The sequence below is a fragment of the Sinocyclocheilus rhinocerous genome, unplaced genomic scaffold, assembly GCF_001515625.1.
Source record: "Sinocyclocheilus rhinocerous isolate Xijiao unplaced genomic scaffold, SAMN03320098_v1.1 scaffold603, whole genome shotgun sequence".
Taxonomy (NCBI): domain Eukaryota; kingdom Metazoa; phylum Chordata; class Actinopteri; order Cypriniformes; family Cyprinidae; genus Sinocyclocheilus; species Sinocyclocheilus rhinocerous.
Window position 1 is genome coordinate 1,163,517 of NW_015656630.1, and position 15,073 is coordinate 1,178,589.

General features: G+C 36.7%; 1 protein-coding gene across 1 annotated transcript in view; it reads left to right on the forward strand.

Moving 5' to 3' along the window:
• The window catches only part of mtnr1bb (melatonin receptor 1Bb), a 40,731-nt gene extending 29,186 nt beyond the window's left edge, over positions 1 to 11,545 (forward strand). The window contains exon 3 of the mRNA XM_016528414.1: positions 9,668 to 11,545. Within this exon, the coding sequence (XP_016383900.1) occupies positions 9,668 to 10,515 (848 nt within the window). The 3' untranslated portion in view covers positions 10,516 to 11,545. The remainder of the gene's footprint in view (positions 1 to 9,667) is intronic.
• The last annotated feature ends 3,528 nt before the right edge of the window (positions 11,546 to 15,073 follow it).

The window sequence follows — 15,073 nt, forward strand, 5'->3', positions numbered from 1 at the left end:
AGCAAATGGCTGCAATATAACAAAGAGTGAAAAATTTAAGGGGGTCTGAATACTTTCCGTACCCACTGTATATATATATATATATACAACAGTTCTTTCTGGTCCTCGAATCTGACTGGCTGATAAAAGTGTTGATATTAGAGTGCAACAGAACTCCAACAGCCGTTTCACCGTTTGTATCACTCCGCTTGTAGAAGTTGCAGTATTTCTCACAGCGAGTGTCATTGCAGGTGCCCAAATCCACTACAATTAAAAAAAAAATACTGTTTTGTGTCACAGAATGTAGTTTTAAGAGCATTTTAGGTGAGAATGTATTTGTTTGGACTTCAAATATGTGGTTTGTTAATAAAGATAACATCTGTTTGAATATTTGCTTCAAAGTTTTCGGAGACGTGAGCTCCAGAGCGTCAGCAGCCGTTCGGCGCTCATGAACCCGCAGAGAGCGCCTCACCTCAGTCAGATCTTCTGGAATTTACCTCTGGCTCTGATGTTTCTATAGTGGTTAAACATGAGATATAATTCGTTTTGGGTAAATCTGTCTTTGGTTTCATTAAAGGGATATAATTGTTGGAGTGAGTATAATACGCAACAGGGTTAATATGGATAAGTGCTTTAACCTTTCATGATCAAGGCTTATACTTTAAACATTTAAACTACACATTTAATGTTAAGTTCTTCACGGATAAAAACCTTTGAAATGATAAAAGGTTGTGATCAAAGACAGGTCATTTTTTTCTCTCTTGAATCAGGAAGTAACCTTTAAGTAATAAAGAAGATCCTTCTTGTTGCTTACTGCACTGAACCAATATTAAAATTTTCTACAGCTCACCCACTAACATCTAAATGGAAACTAATTAATAAATATAAAATAAAATAATTCTTTGGTTTCATTAAAGGGATAGTTCATCCAAAAATGAAAATTCTGTCATTAATTACTCACCCTCGTGTTGTTCCAAACCCATAAGACCTTCGTTCATCTTCGCACAACACAATTCTTTAAATTCTTGATGAAATCTGTGGGCTCTCTGACCCTCCCATAGACAGCAAGGGAACTACCACGTTCAAGGCACAGAAAAGTACCAAGATGATCAAAATGAAACAAAAATAATGACTTTATTCCACATTTTCGTACCATGACGCGAGCGTGTGGCGGCGCCGGCGCTGACCCAGATCCAGCGTGATGACGTTGAACACATATGTATGGCGCTACTGGGCCTGAGTGTAAACAAGGTACGGAGTATGTGTTCAATGTCATTATGCCGGATCTGGGTCAGTGCCGGCGCCGCCACGCACTCACATGGTACTGTCGTGAATACGCGTCCACAAGTGACGCAGTAGAGACGAAAATGTGGAATAAAGTCATTATTTTTGTTTTCTTTGCGCAAAAAAAGTATTCTCGTAGCTTCGTAACATTACAGTTGAACCAGTGATGTCACATGGACTACTTTGTCAATCATCTTGGTACTTTTCTGGGCCTTGACCCTTGCTGTCTATGGGAGGGTCAGAGAAGCCCTCAGATTTCATCAAAAATATCTTAAATTGTGTTCCGAAGATGAACAAAGGTCTTACAGGTTTGGAACAACACGAGGGTGCGTAATTAATGACAGAATTTTCATTTTTGGGTGAACTATCCCTTTAATCTATTATTTGTTCCAGAGCAAATGTTGGCAAAATTTCATCATGTTTATGTAACTTTAATGCTATATATCAGTGCGCTGCCTTTGTTCTTTTGACTGAATTGCCTAGCAACTTTTATGATGGCTGTTGTTGTTTATTAAATATTATTATTCAATAATATTTTATATATATAATAGTAGTATTTAGTATTGGTAAACGGTGTGTGTGTTCTTAATGGTGATTTTATTAAATTGTTCCACCATTAGATGGTGACAAGAGGCAGTCATCAGTAAAGACTTTTAATTGAAAAATACGAATGTGCAGTTTTGAACAAGGAAGTACATTTTTCTTTCAAAACCAGCTTGTACGCATAGCCAACAAATGCACTGTGCAGCACTGTCATCAGAAATCACCCTTAACAGATAAAAGGATAGTACGAGCCTATCGGATATTCAAACAAATTGTGAGTATGAGATTGTCTCTCATAATACTCTAACTATACATAATACACTATTTTTAATACAGTAATACAATAAGCTTTTAATGAAGAAACTCAACGTTCCTTCGTTACTAGTTCTAAAGAGATGTTTTGGAATTAGTAATTCTAAATTATTAGGCTTGGGCTCAGCTGTTAAACTGTCAACTTTAGATTTGAATCCGTGGCGGAAGGAATGTAATTCTGCACAAAAGCATGCTTTTAAAGACACTCCGTTGTTATTTTTTTATGTATTTACACACTCGTGCCATCCAACTGTTGTATAAACGCAATATCACACTCGTAGACATGAGATATGGCTTCATATATTGCACATACTTATGACATATGAAAACTGTAGGTAATCCAGGTTTGAATTTGGTCTGCATCATGCGTCGTCCTGTCTTTATTACTGTAACTTCATCAATAATGATGAACATATAATAGTATGTTTATATGTATATTGTAAAGGACCAATCATATCAATAATATAATCGCTGTCAATAATATTGTGTCAACACCAAGGCTCTAAATTCATTTTCTGATTTTTTTTTTTTGTCTTGATCCTTAATCATATGCAGTCGAGGGGTCTCCATGTGGTATCAGCTTTTATCAATTATGAGCAACACCGCAGATGCTGTGCTAATGAGCACATAAATTAGGCTGCATGTGAAGTTCCTCAAGGTCATCCTCCTCCATTAGTAATTACACTTTTTGAACTTAAGTGGAATTGAGCTTGAAGTGAACCATAAGCCAAACTCAGCAAGAACAAGGGCTTCCATCAGAAGTTCAGTTTCCTCTAATTACACATTGGATCACCTTTCACTCTCTGAAAGACCAAGAAGTTTTATTTTGGGCAAAATCATTCAAAGTTAGGTTTTTCTTTTTGGGTTTAATGAGAGGAACATGGAACAAGTCAGAGCACAAGTCAATCCTTCTCACCTCTTTCTCCTTCCAATTAGCTTACTTTCTTGTATAACATCTGGAGTAATACACGACCGTTCTAAAGTTTGGGGTCAGTTAGATAAATATATTTTTTAAAGAAATTAAAACTTTTATTTAACAAGGATGTATTAAATTCATCAGACATGACAGCAAAGACCTTTAGATTGTTTCAAAAGGTTTCTATTTCAAATAAATGCTGTTCTTGTCTTTTATTATTCAAAGAATCCTGAAAAAATGCATATCATTCCACAAAAATAGCAGCACAACCGTTTGCAAAGTTATCAGTAATAATAACAATTGTTTCTTGAGCACCAAATCAGCAAATTAGAATGATTTGAAGGATCATGTGACACTGAAGACTTGACTAATGATGCTGAAAATTCTACATTGTCATCAGAGTAATAAATTATATTTTATAATATATTAAAATAGAAACCAGTTATTTTAAATTGTAATAATATTTCACAATATTACAATTTGTATTGAATTTTTGATCAAATAAATGCAGCCTGGGTGAGCATAAGACACTTGAAACAAGTTAAAACATTAAAAACGTTTGAATGTTAGTGTATATTTAGGGCCAGTTTTACTAAACAGGACAAACTAGTGTGAGAGCGCAATTCCAAAACAGCGCAGATGGGAGGGGAAATTCCTGCGGGTGATTTACTAACAACGCGCAAATTGAAGAACACAGACGCAACATCTCATTTACATATCGACCAACGCAATATACCAAGCACAGCGCAAATTAGCGTAGTCGCAAATAAAGAAATAAAGAAGCCACGCTGAAAAGAACCGGAGGACAAAAAATGAAGGTTTGCTAGAAGCTTTGATAGACCTTGAAAAAGCTTTTGATTGTGTGACTCCTAGTTGAGGGTTCCAAGATGTCTTTTATTTCCTGAAGAAAATTAAAAATAACATGTTTTGGCAAACGATATGTTCGGATAATGTGTTCTTCTGGCATTCAAAATAAATTCATACAGGTGGAAAAAATCCTCTCCCTTCTACCACGTGCTCTCTGTTCTCTGCGGTGCCTCCTCCTAGCAACAATAATTGCAGCCATTTCAAGCACAAAATAGTTTAAGACATGCTTTTTTTGGGCGTTAAATAATGGCACAAATGCCAGTAATTTGACGAGCGCAAACGTTAGTAAAATGTGTTGCGTGATTCATTTGAATACTCTCCTCCCATAAATTTTGCGTCTGAAGGAGAAACTCCTATAAATGCATATTCAATAAGGTCAAGCGCAATAATAACTGTCCATGCCTTTTCAGCACTAATTCATCACTGCGTGTCTTTAGTAAAACCTGTACAGTACAATTTTAACGCCAAAAGACGATTTGCACTGGCGCAAGCTGTTAGTAAAACTGGCCCTTGGTGTGTTTGACTTCAGCACCATGGACCGCGCAATGAAACAGTTAAAGTCTAAAGACTTACTGTGTATCAGCATGGATTTCTGCTGATGATTTGGCTTCATTTTCTGTCTACATTCTCTAGATATACTGACCTTTTAATTTTCCCAAGGTTCAATTTTATTATTATGTTTATGATTAAAACTCTACAGTTTTTTTATACAGTGAATTAATCACAGTATTGAGTTAATTTCTTGTAAAGAAAAGGTCAAATAGGCATTTATATGAAAGGACCCACTAGTGCACCATACTGGCTCTTATTTACTTTTATTCTGTTGATCCGTGTGGTCATTCATTCCCAAGAGATTCTGTACCTCGCTGGATGCACTACCTGGACACAATGAAGGATTTCCTCAGAAATCCTTGGAAAATGCAGGGTCAAGATGTATTATTGTGCTTGGCATGGCTTCACAAAATTGCAAAGGTTGTCCAGATCCGCAAGGAAAAGCAAAAAAGGCCACTTGTCTTGTGGGTATGTTGAAGCAGAAGTGTCTGTGTGTCTTACAGCTGTAGCTCTTCTTTTTTGCGCTTAAAGTCTTTGACAGGTGCGCATGGCATATACGTATAATTTTATACTGTACTCTGAGGGTTTCATAACCCAGTCTGACCCTGTTCAAGTACTTTTATAATGAGCCTTAGACATGGAATAAGAACCCTCGCCTTCTGTTCTCCCTCCAGAACTTTTCCCCAGCTTCCTCTGTGAGGTTTTTCATTACACTGTAACAATTTTAATAACGAAGACATCTTCTTGTCCTTATTTGCCTTTCTTTTCTCACTCTTCCTCTTCATATCTCAATATGTGACATTCATGTGCTATTAAAGGAATAGTTCACCTTAAAATGAAAGTTTGCTGAAAATTTATTCACACATAGGCCATCCAAGAGGAGTTTGTTTCATCATCGGAACAGATTTGGAGAAATCTAGCATTATATCAATTGCTCACCAATGGATCTTCTGCAGTGAATGAGTGCCGTCAGAATGAGAGTCTGAACAGCTGATAAAACATCATAACAATCCATAAGTAATCATCATAATAATCCACACAAGTTCATCAGTTAACGTTTTATGAAGTGAACAGCTGCATTTTTGTAAAAACAAATCCAATATTTATCATAATATTGCTTTCTCCTGTGGAAAAAGATGTATTGTTTGAATTGGAAAGAAATATGCACAACTGGGGATGGACATTTTCACTGGAGGAAGCATTATTATAGATCACAGACTGGTATTTTGGCTAGAAGCGACAGTTTAAAGTTAAAATGCTTTAATGATAGATTTGCTTCTTACAATGCTTTTCACTTTAACCTTTAATTATCAGGAAATTTATACAATCTCTATCACCTAGGTTATGCTCAGATCAGAAAGCCTCCATCAGCTACAACAAATGGACGAAGTCATAGAAAATCATGGAAAATTTTTGATCAAAAGGTCTGGGAACCCTGCTGCATGATCTTGAGTATGGTGAGGTGTATGAGCACAGCTGAATGGCAATTTAGATTTCTTTCTATTCTTACTTCACCTAGACTTTATTCACATCACGTGCATGTATTCACATCAGACTAGATTGCTGTGTGTCTTTCTCTGTTACGCACACACATACACACAGTACACCATTAATCAAACACAGGTTCATTACTCATTAGGTTCTCATTGTCAGCTTTTGTAGTTGTCATATTTTGATATTTAAGTCAGAGTGAGTTAGAGCTTGCAAAAAATGCTGTGTAATACTACTACTACTAATAATAATAATAATAAGTTTTATTTATATAGCGCCTTTCCAGTGCTCAAGGTCGCTTTACAGTGAAGATACAATTAGAAAAGAAGAACATCAAACATGACAAACATAAGCACAAGTGAAAAACAAAATATAACACAATGAGAAAACACAGCAGAAATGAGAATTGTAACATTCAGAAAACAAAAAGATGTAGGACATAACTTATAAATGATAACATTCAGAGAACAGGTGAGTTTTAAGAAGTGATTTAAATTTAAGAATATTATTGACAGTGTAGAGATGGGAGGAGAGAGTTCCAAAGTTTGGGTGCAGCAACACTGAATGATCTTGAATGAGTTGAATGTCATCAGCATATAAGTGGTAATTAAAGCCATGTTGGTACAAGATTTGATGCAGAGGTAGTATGTAAATAATGATAATAATAGTGGGCCAAGAACAGATCCCTGGGGGACACCTTGCTTCAAATGAAGAGTAGGGAATCGAAAATCCTGCACTGAGATGTAAAACTGTCTGTCAGAGAGATAAGAAGAAAACCTGGAAAGAACAGCACCAGAAATACCTACATCAGAGAGGCGGGAAATTAGTAAATCATGAGAAACAGTATCAAAAGCGGAACACATTAATATATTATTAATATATTATATATAATATATTATTATGTGTACACATTAATATATTATCCTTTATTTGATTCTTATGCTGTATTGTAGATCTGCAATTATTGTTCTTGGTCAGTGGGCATCATTTACTCATTTAGCTTTGTCTGAAACCACATTAATATTCTGCATAAGTATCTCTTGATAATGCTTAAATATGCAGAGATGAGTTATATAAAGGTTAATAAATAAATATGAATTCAAACAGGAGCTTTTATTATGACCAAAGGCATTACTAAAAAATAACCTTTTGTAAGAGGATTAGGATATAGTGAAGTTCACACATTAAGTGGCTTAAGAGATTTAAAAAATATACATGTTACACACAGGTTGGTTTCTTCACATATGTGAACACAAAAAATGCCATTTATAGCAGCTGACGCTGTGCTTTACTTCACGATACATTCATTTACAGAGCAGCGCTATGACCTTGAATGTGCTTCATCTCTGGTTGAATTATAGTGTCTGGGGATAAAAGTCTAAAGAAAAGAGAAGAAAGCTCAGAGAAGAAAGGTTGGGCTCAGGTAGGTCAGGGTAATTGTGTTTATCAGTTCATAGACTAGCTTTATCCTCTGAATAAAGCTAAGAAAAGGGAATAGCTGTAAAGAGTAAAGTCAGTGTTGTTTCAACATGACAGACTGAAACAATTTTTAGGTTTTTGGATACTTTTTAAAGGCCACCGTGATGAACAGCAGAGAATATTGGGTTATGATCTCTCTAATGTCATGCTGAGAGGTGCCGGGAATACTTTTTGGCATTTGCTGAAAAGGATGGGGGGAAAACACCTCCCCCCTTCTAATTTTTTTGTAAAAGCAAGCATTTTTGATTGTATATGTATATGCATTACTGTTGGTGATATCTGACAAAATCCAAGTGAAATGTTTTGCTTCACTTTCAACAGGAAAATCTGATTAATGGGGGTCCTTACATTTATGGCCCTCACGTTTCATCCAGAGTCTTAGGGCTGGGAGGGGGAAAGACACTGACTGAATGTTAAAATGGTCTGGATGTCTAAAAAGCTGTAGGCGATGAGGGGAAAATGTGTGCCTCATTGAAGCTGTTCACCACTCATGACTTTGATACAATAATTTCTTATTCTTTTAAAGGTGAATCTCTTGAAACTTGGCAAGAATATGTCAAAATCACATTTCACTCCAAAAAGAAAAAATAAGAATATTGTGCATAAAGAAAATTAATCTTAGTTTTAGCACTGTGATGAGTGGGGGCGGGGCCGAGAGCCGTGGGAACGGAGCGAGGCCGGTGGAGTAATTGATAATGAACGACACCTGCACCACTCACCGGTCTCGAGTCCCACGGAGGAGCACATTTTTCACTTTTCATTTTGGGGTAAAATGTGAGCTGGACATGTTTTTTGTGAGATTCAACTTTCCACTTCCTTCCACTTTCATCATTCTGATGGGAAATCAACTGGAAAAACACAAAAATTACACTTTAAATATATCTGAAGCAAATTTATCTGTATGCAGATATTTGCTACCGGTAACACGGAATGAAGGGCTATCTGGACTAATTAGATGACTCAGTCAGCTGTTTCTACATCGGCTGTAAACAGTGACTGTTTAACATGAGAAAGTGAGTAAATGGATTGGTCGGCATAACAACTTTTAACACAGCAGACCATGCATGAGATTAATCGGAGAGGGCAGAGGCTAGAAGAGAGCGCATTGTTTTACGGAGCTATGTGTTTTCTGCTGTCACAGTATAATCAAAGGCTTCACACTCCCTGGGGATCCTGCTTTTGAAGTTGATGTGATTCATTCTTTGTCTTTTCTTTTCACTGTAGCTTTGTCTTGATTCTTGTTTCCTCTCTTATTTGCTCGCGGGTTCTCAGCTTGTCGTTCACACGAGTTTAGCCCTATATTCAATTTAAAAGGCATAAAACATGATTGGAAGTGTTTAGGCAGGAAGCCGGGCAACAAATGTGACAGGTATACTGTGAAAAGGTGTTTTTTTATTGCAGTCAACATAAATGTACTTACAGGAATCATAAACACATGCTTTTCATGTACAGCTGACATAATTTTCGTGACAACAGAAAAGTTTAACATGCAAAATAAAAAGAAGGGTAGGGTCAGAGTACACTACCTTTCAAAAGTTTATTGTCTGCAATTTTTTGAATGTTTTTGAAACCTTTAATGCTTACAAAGTTGCATTTATTTAATGAAAATTACAGTAATAGTAATATTGACATATATGATTACAATTTAAAGGCCTGTTTTATATTTTAATATATTTCAAAATGTAATTTATTCTTGTGTTGGCAAAACTGAATTTTCAGCATCCATTACTCCAGTTTTCAGTGTTACATGATTCTTTACAAATCATTAAAATATGCTGATTGGCTGCTCAAGAAATCTTCAATATTAAAAACAATGTGCTGCTTAATATTTTGGTGGAAGCGGTGATTGATATTGAATATAATGATTATTATATTTTATTCTATATCTTTTTATTAATCAAAGAATCCTGAAATTTTATTATTCATTTTATTCACATAATACAACCTAGGTCTTCAACCTTGCTTCTGAGATCCACTGTCCTGCAGAGTTTAGCTCCAACCCTAATCAAACACACCTGAACCAGCTAAGCAAGCTCTTCAGGATCACTTGAAAAATCACAGGCCAGGTGAGCTGAAATAGGTTGGAAATAAACTTTACAGAACACCAGGGGCAGGTGTAAGTAATAAATTTTTCGATTTTGTCACAGTAGGCATAACAAACTGTGCTATCGCATCAACATCAATCTGTGCTAGTAGAAATGAGATTATTAACAAGCTCTCTTTCTCTCGCTCTGTTTCGCACAGGCAACGTGTTTGTTGTCAGTTTGGCCTTCACTGACCTGGTGGTGGCTTTCTATCCCTACCCGCTGGTCTTGTACGCGATCTTCCATGACGGCTGGTCTCTGGGGGAAACCCAGTGTAAAGTCAGCGGATTCCTAATGGGCCTGAGTGTGATCGGTTCGGTTTTCAACATCACTGGCATTGCCATCAACCGTTACTGCTACATCTGTCACAGTTTTGCCTACGGACGTCTCTACAGCTTCCGTAACACGCTGCTGTTAGTGGCCCTGATCTGGGCACTCACTGTGCTCGCCATTCTTCCCAACTTCTTCGTGGGTTCGCTGAGTTATGACCCTCGCGTTTACTCCTGCACCTTCACACAGACTGCCAGCAGCTCGTACACTGTGGTGGTGGTGGTGGTTCACTTCCTGGTGCCCATCGCGGTGGTGACCTTCTGCTACCTGAGGATTTGGGTTCTGGTGATACAGGTGAGGAGGAAGGTGAAGAGCGAGGAACGCTCAAGGGTGAGACCCAGCGACCTGCGCAACTTCGTCACCATGTTCGTTGTGTTCGTTTTATTTGCAATCTGCTGGGCTCCACTCAATCTAATCGGTCTCGTGGTGGCCATCGATCCAGAGGTCATGGCTCCACATATTCCAGAGTGGCTCTTTGTGGTCAGCTACTTTATGGCCTATTTCAACAGTTGCCTCAACGCCATCATTTACGGACTCCTCAATCGGAACTTCCGAAAGGAGTATGTGCGGATCATGACGTCGGTGTGGATTCCTCGGAGGTTTGTGACTGAGACCTCCAGGGCTGCCACAGATGGGATGAGAAGCAAACCCTCACCAGCCATCAATAACAATGAGTGACTTTTGTTTTCAGCCAATCACTGTTCAGAAGGAAACGTCATGGATGCATGAAGCAAATTTATATGTTTTGAACTGTGAACACTTGACTTTTTTAATGTTACAAAACCATTATGTACAACTCAGGGTGCTTGTTTTATTTTCAACCTTGGCTCATTGGAAATTTGTGAGTGCCTAAATTTCTGGAAAAACTTAAAACATGTTGCTTTGGGTACATTTTACTGAATTGTTCAGGTGACACGTCTACAAGCAGTGCTATAACCATTTCATTTTTTTCTCCATTGGAGATGCAGGTTTATTAAACAGTACAGCACCATGAAAATGACATTCCTGTGGGTACGAAATAATTGCAAAATGATATTCCATTGCTTGTAGCATGTCTTACAGCAGTTTTAAAGCAAAACATTCTGTCTAGCAAGTTTAATTTTCTCTGAAACAGCTGAACATGAATGAACTAATGCTTTATTACATTGTTTGTAACATGGCAATTTAGAAATGAAATGTCGGGTGAGTGGCGCAAAAATGCTCCATTGCGTTTGAAATTAATGTACCACCTACACTAAACCCTACCGATAATGTTAAGTAAAGCAAATGTGAGAAAAACACATTTGCTGAAGCAACCATGCCATTTTAGCTTCAAAGCTTTGAGCTCTTTTGTGGAGTGTCATGACTTGTGTTTTACAGGACTTGTACCAGAATACTCTGCATTGCAAATGCAATGCTGTACCAGGTGAGCTACCGAGCAAGTTTACTATGTCAGAAAAGCCATTCAAATGGAGCAAATTATGTGATGCAATTGAGGCCATTGCATAGTATTGTGGAAGGAACCGTGCAGAAACAAGCCTTTTATTCATCAATAATCTGCCTCATAATCTGCCTCATAATTTGTGTGAAAAGAAAATAAAGTTATTGCTTTACTGTCTCTAGTGTTCATTTCACCTGGAAACTGCAGTGAATTGTGTTATGTATAGATGCATTTATGCAGTATGTAGAAATGTGGGCAGTTACATATTTCCAGTGAGCCTTGGTTGTTTATTTCTGATGTTGTGATGCATTTCAGAACACTATTATTATTATTAATAAGAAATATTTAACTCACCATTTATATTGAAAATTAAATGAAGTAAATTTTAAATCGATTTGTTTATGGACTGTTTATGATCCGTGACTATTTATTGAAGACATTTTGTACAATTTTGTGACTCTGTTGTATATATGTTGTATAAATAAGTATGCATCACATATTTTAGTCATTTTCAATTCAGAACTTCTGCCTTACACTTGAACATTCACATGAAATATGAAAAAAATCCATATATTTAATCAAGGTGCCAAATGTTAATGCTTTGACAGTAAGTATCTGATATACCAAATCATTTTGTCATATCGAACCAAATAAGATTCTGAGAGCATCCTAATTTAAATGTAACGTCAACAGAGCTTTAATGAGCGAAGAGCTTCCAGCACAGCAAGATAAAGCACAAACTTAAAAAAAGCACTTCATGCAGATTCCGCAAAGAGAAATGTAGCTTTTTCAAAGTGAACGGTGACAGCGTGCGGCCAGTCAGTAATCAGTTTCAATCTGTGTTCACCTCTTATCTTTCAAACATTAAATGTCATTCATGACTTTGGGGTTATTACTCTGCCAAGAAATGTGCATGACTCTGAAACCATATATTTTCTTCAACAAATGATCTGCAAGTAAAACGCAGCAGGAATTTCGATTAAGATAAAGGTTACTGGCAAAAGGGGAAAGTATTAACGAGACCTGGTTCGAATGTATTATTGTTATCTGTGCTTGTTTTCACTTGATTTGACGATGTGCGATTTAATCGTCCTGCCATAATAAGATGTTCCATGCAGTGTGATTGTACTGTGTGAGAACATGCTTCACCATTGACCTGAATAAAAGAAAAGAACCAAACTGATGAAAGCCAAGTCTATTGGTGATTGTGCAACCTCTCTCTGGTATGAATGGGCTGCAGAGGGATTACATGGAGAGATTGGGATGAGCTTGCTCCGTATGGCCACATCTGCACAGGGAATTATGGGGGATGTGTGGCTGGTGTCCCAGCAGATGGTGGACTGAGGTGGTTGATAACATAAACACTTGGCCAAGTTGAGAGCGATCTTGTCGTCAATTTGTCGAATGCATTATCCAGAAGGGTTGCAGGGAGGGAGTCTGGTTGAAAACCGCAGCAGAAATGTAATGGGAGTTGTAACCACTTTTGGAATATAGAATATTATTTGTGAGGAAAATAAATATGTCATGGTCAATTTCAGGCTACTTTGCAACAAGCTACTTGTGATTTAATGTAGTAGTTCACTCACAGTCAAGTTAGTTACACTGCTCTCTACTAACATATACTGTATAGTATAGAAGAGGCTAACTAATTTGAAAGTTACTCAAGTGGGCAATATCTATTTAAATTCATATTAATCTAATTATATAACTTAATTCAGAGGCATATTTTAAGGCACTGAAACAAATAGGGTTGTTAAATTAATAACCAATCTTAATTAGAGTGACAGCATCAAACTGCCACATAAATTTACATAAAATACCATAATTTACATAAAGGATATCATACACCCATGGTATACTATTTTATTCAACAAGACAACATTACATTTTTAAAAGTCACAGTAAATACATTTATATTACAAATAAATGGTGTTCTTTTGAACATTATTGATTTGTATTCAAATGAATAACAGTTTACACAATATTAGCTTGTCATTGAAAAGCGGTGAAAGATTGCAAAGCACAAAAAATACAGCACAATAAAGTGTATGGGTCACTTCTTGGGTCAGAACTGGTTTTGAAACCTTTGAGAACAATGTTCAGGTTTGATTTTCCAGCCGTGAACCAGTCGAAGCACCGTGTCTGTGCTGAGAGACTCTGAGCTTGAGTTCCCTTCACCTTGCCTTACAGCGCTCTTGTTTTACACAGCAACTTGACAAACCTGTCAAAGATATCAAAAAGCAGCTAACACACAAACACACACACTGAATTTGCTACATCCTAAATATAAAAATAAAGGTATTCTGCACCAAAAAAAAGAAAAATACTAATGGTGATGAGTATTAAAAAATACTCATGGTGATGGTCATAAATCATGAATCAATACACAGATATGAAGATTTGAGTCCTGTAATAGCATAACACAACTGTGTGCTGCTTTTCCTTTGTTTGTACACTATCACCTTGCACTTTGGTTTATCACATGCATTACGTAATATTCAGTAAAATCAGATCATGGATCTCTGACTGAACACAACAACAGTCTACAATTATAGCAGATTTTGCACAGATAAAAGGAATTTGGTGTGTTAAATGCAATGTACAGACAACTATTCTGCCAGTGCAAAAAAATAAAATAAAAAATTCATAATGAAAGTAAATATTGTAACAAGTAATTTTTAAACTTCAAATTAAACCGTATAGCACAGCGTGAAGTAAGAGAACTAAGTGGTTCCCTCAGCAGATGAAACTACCCTGTGGGAAAATGATGATACTGCAAGCCCTTCTAATTTACCTTTGCTCTCGCTTTCATCTCTCAAACACACGCACGAACACTTACCCACACTCATACAGAACCCTTATTTAAAAACATTTATACAGCACACTTAAAGGCCCCTGAGACTGGTAAACATTCACACATGCACACATATACTTGCTTAAAGAAACACTTTGCATGTAAATCAATGAATGTACACTGTAAAAAGCAACATGTAGAATTTACCCAATAAATCTGAGGTAACAATTTGCATCCACTTTTTTTGGGTAGATTTAATTCCCTGTTGTGAGTAGAAAATAAATGAACTAAAAAGCTATTAAATACTAAAACACAAAGACGTGCGTACATGCACGCTTCTAAAATGCATGGGATTGTGCAATAGCAATCGCAGATTCAATCTTGGGTCGGTAAGTTATTGCAATCTGCCTTAGCTCAATCACTATTGTAGCTCTGAGAAAAGCCCTCGACCCCTTTGAATGCTCCCTGTGTGCTGTAAATTGAAGTAAATACTTTATGGAGGAGGTTAATACACGTTTTTGTATGCAACATGATGTTTACACTGTACTATTCAGTACTCATTACTTTTGTAACACACCTTCATATTTACATTACAATTTTTCATTCAGCAGTCACTTTCATTCAAACAATACAGTAAGTGCACTTCACTTAAATATACACAAACATGCTTGCAAAAAACTGCCATAGTTAAATGACACTCATAACACTCAAACATTCTAGCTCCACCCTTTTCCATTTTTACAAAGCCAGAGAAACTGTATGCACCTGCCATACGCCTTTAGTATTCATGTACATTTACACAATTTCATTATTCTTCAAAAAGTCAAGTATATCTCATTGTGTGGTCAAAACAGTTCAGGGATGAATTGGGACTAAAAATAAACCTGGAACCTTTACCGGTCCATCACAACCCTCAGCATGGATAATCCCCCACCATCATTCTCATATAATAAAAATAATACTCTCCCCTGCTTAAAATTGTCTAGATTGCAGTCAATTTTGAGGCCATTTAGTATGAGCAA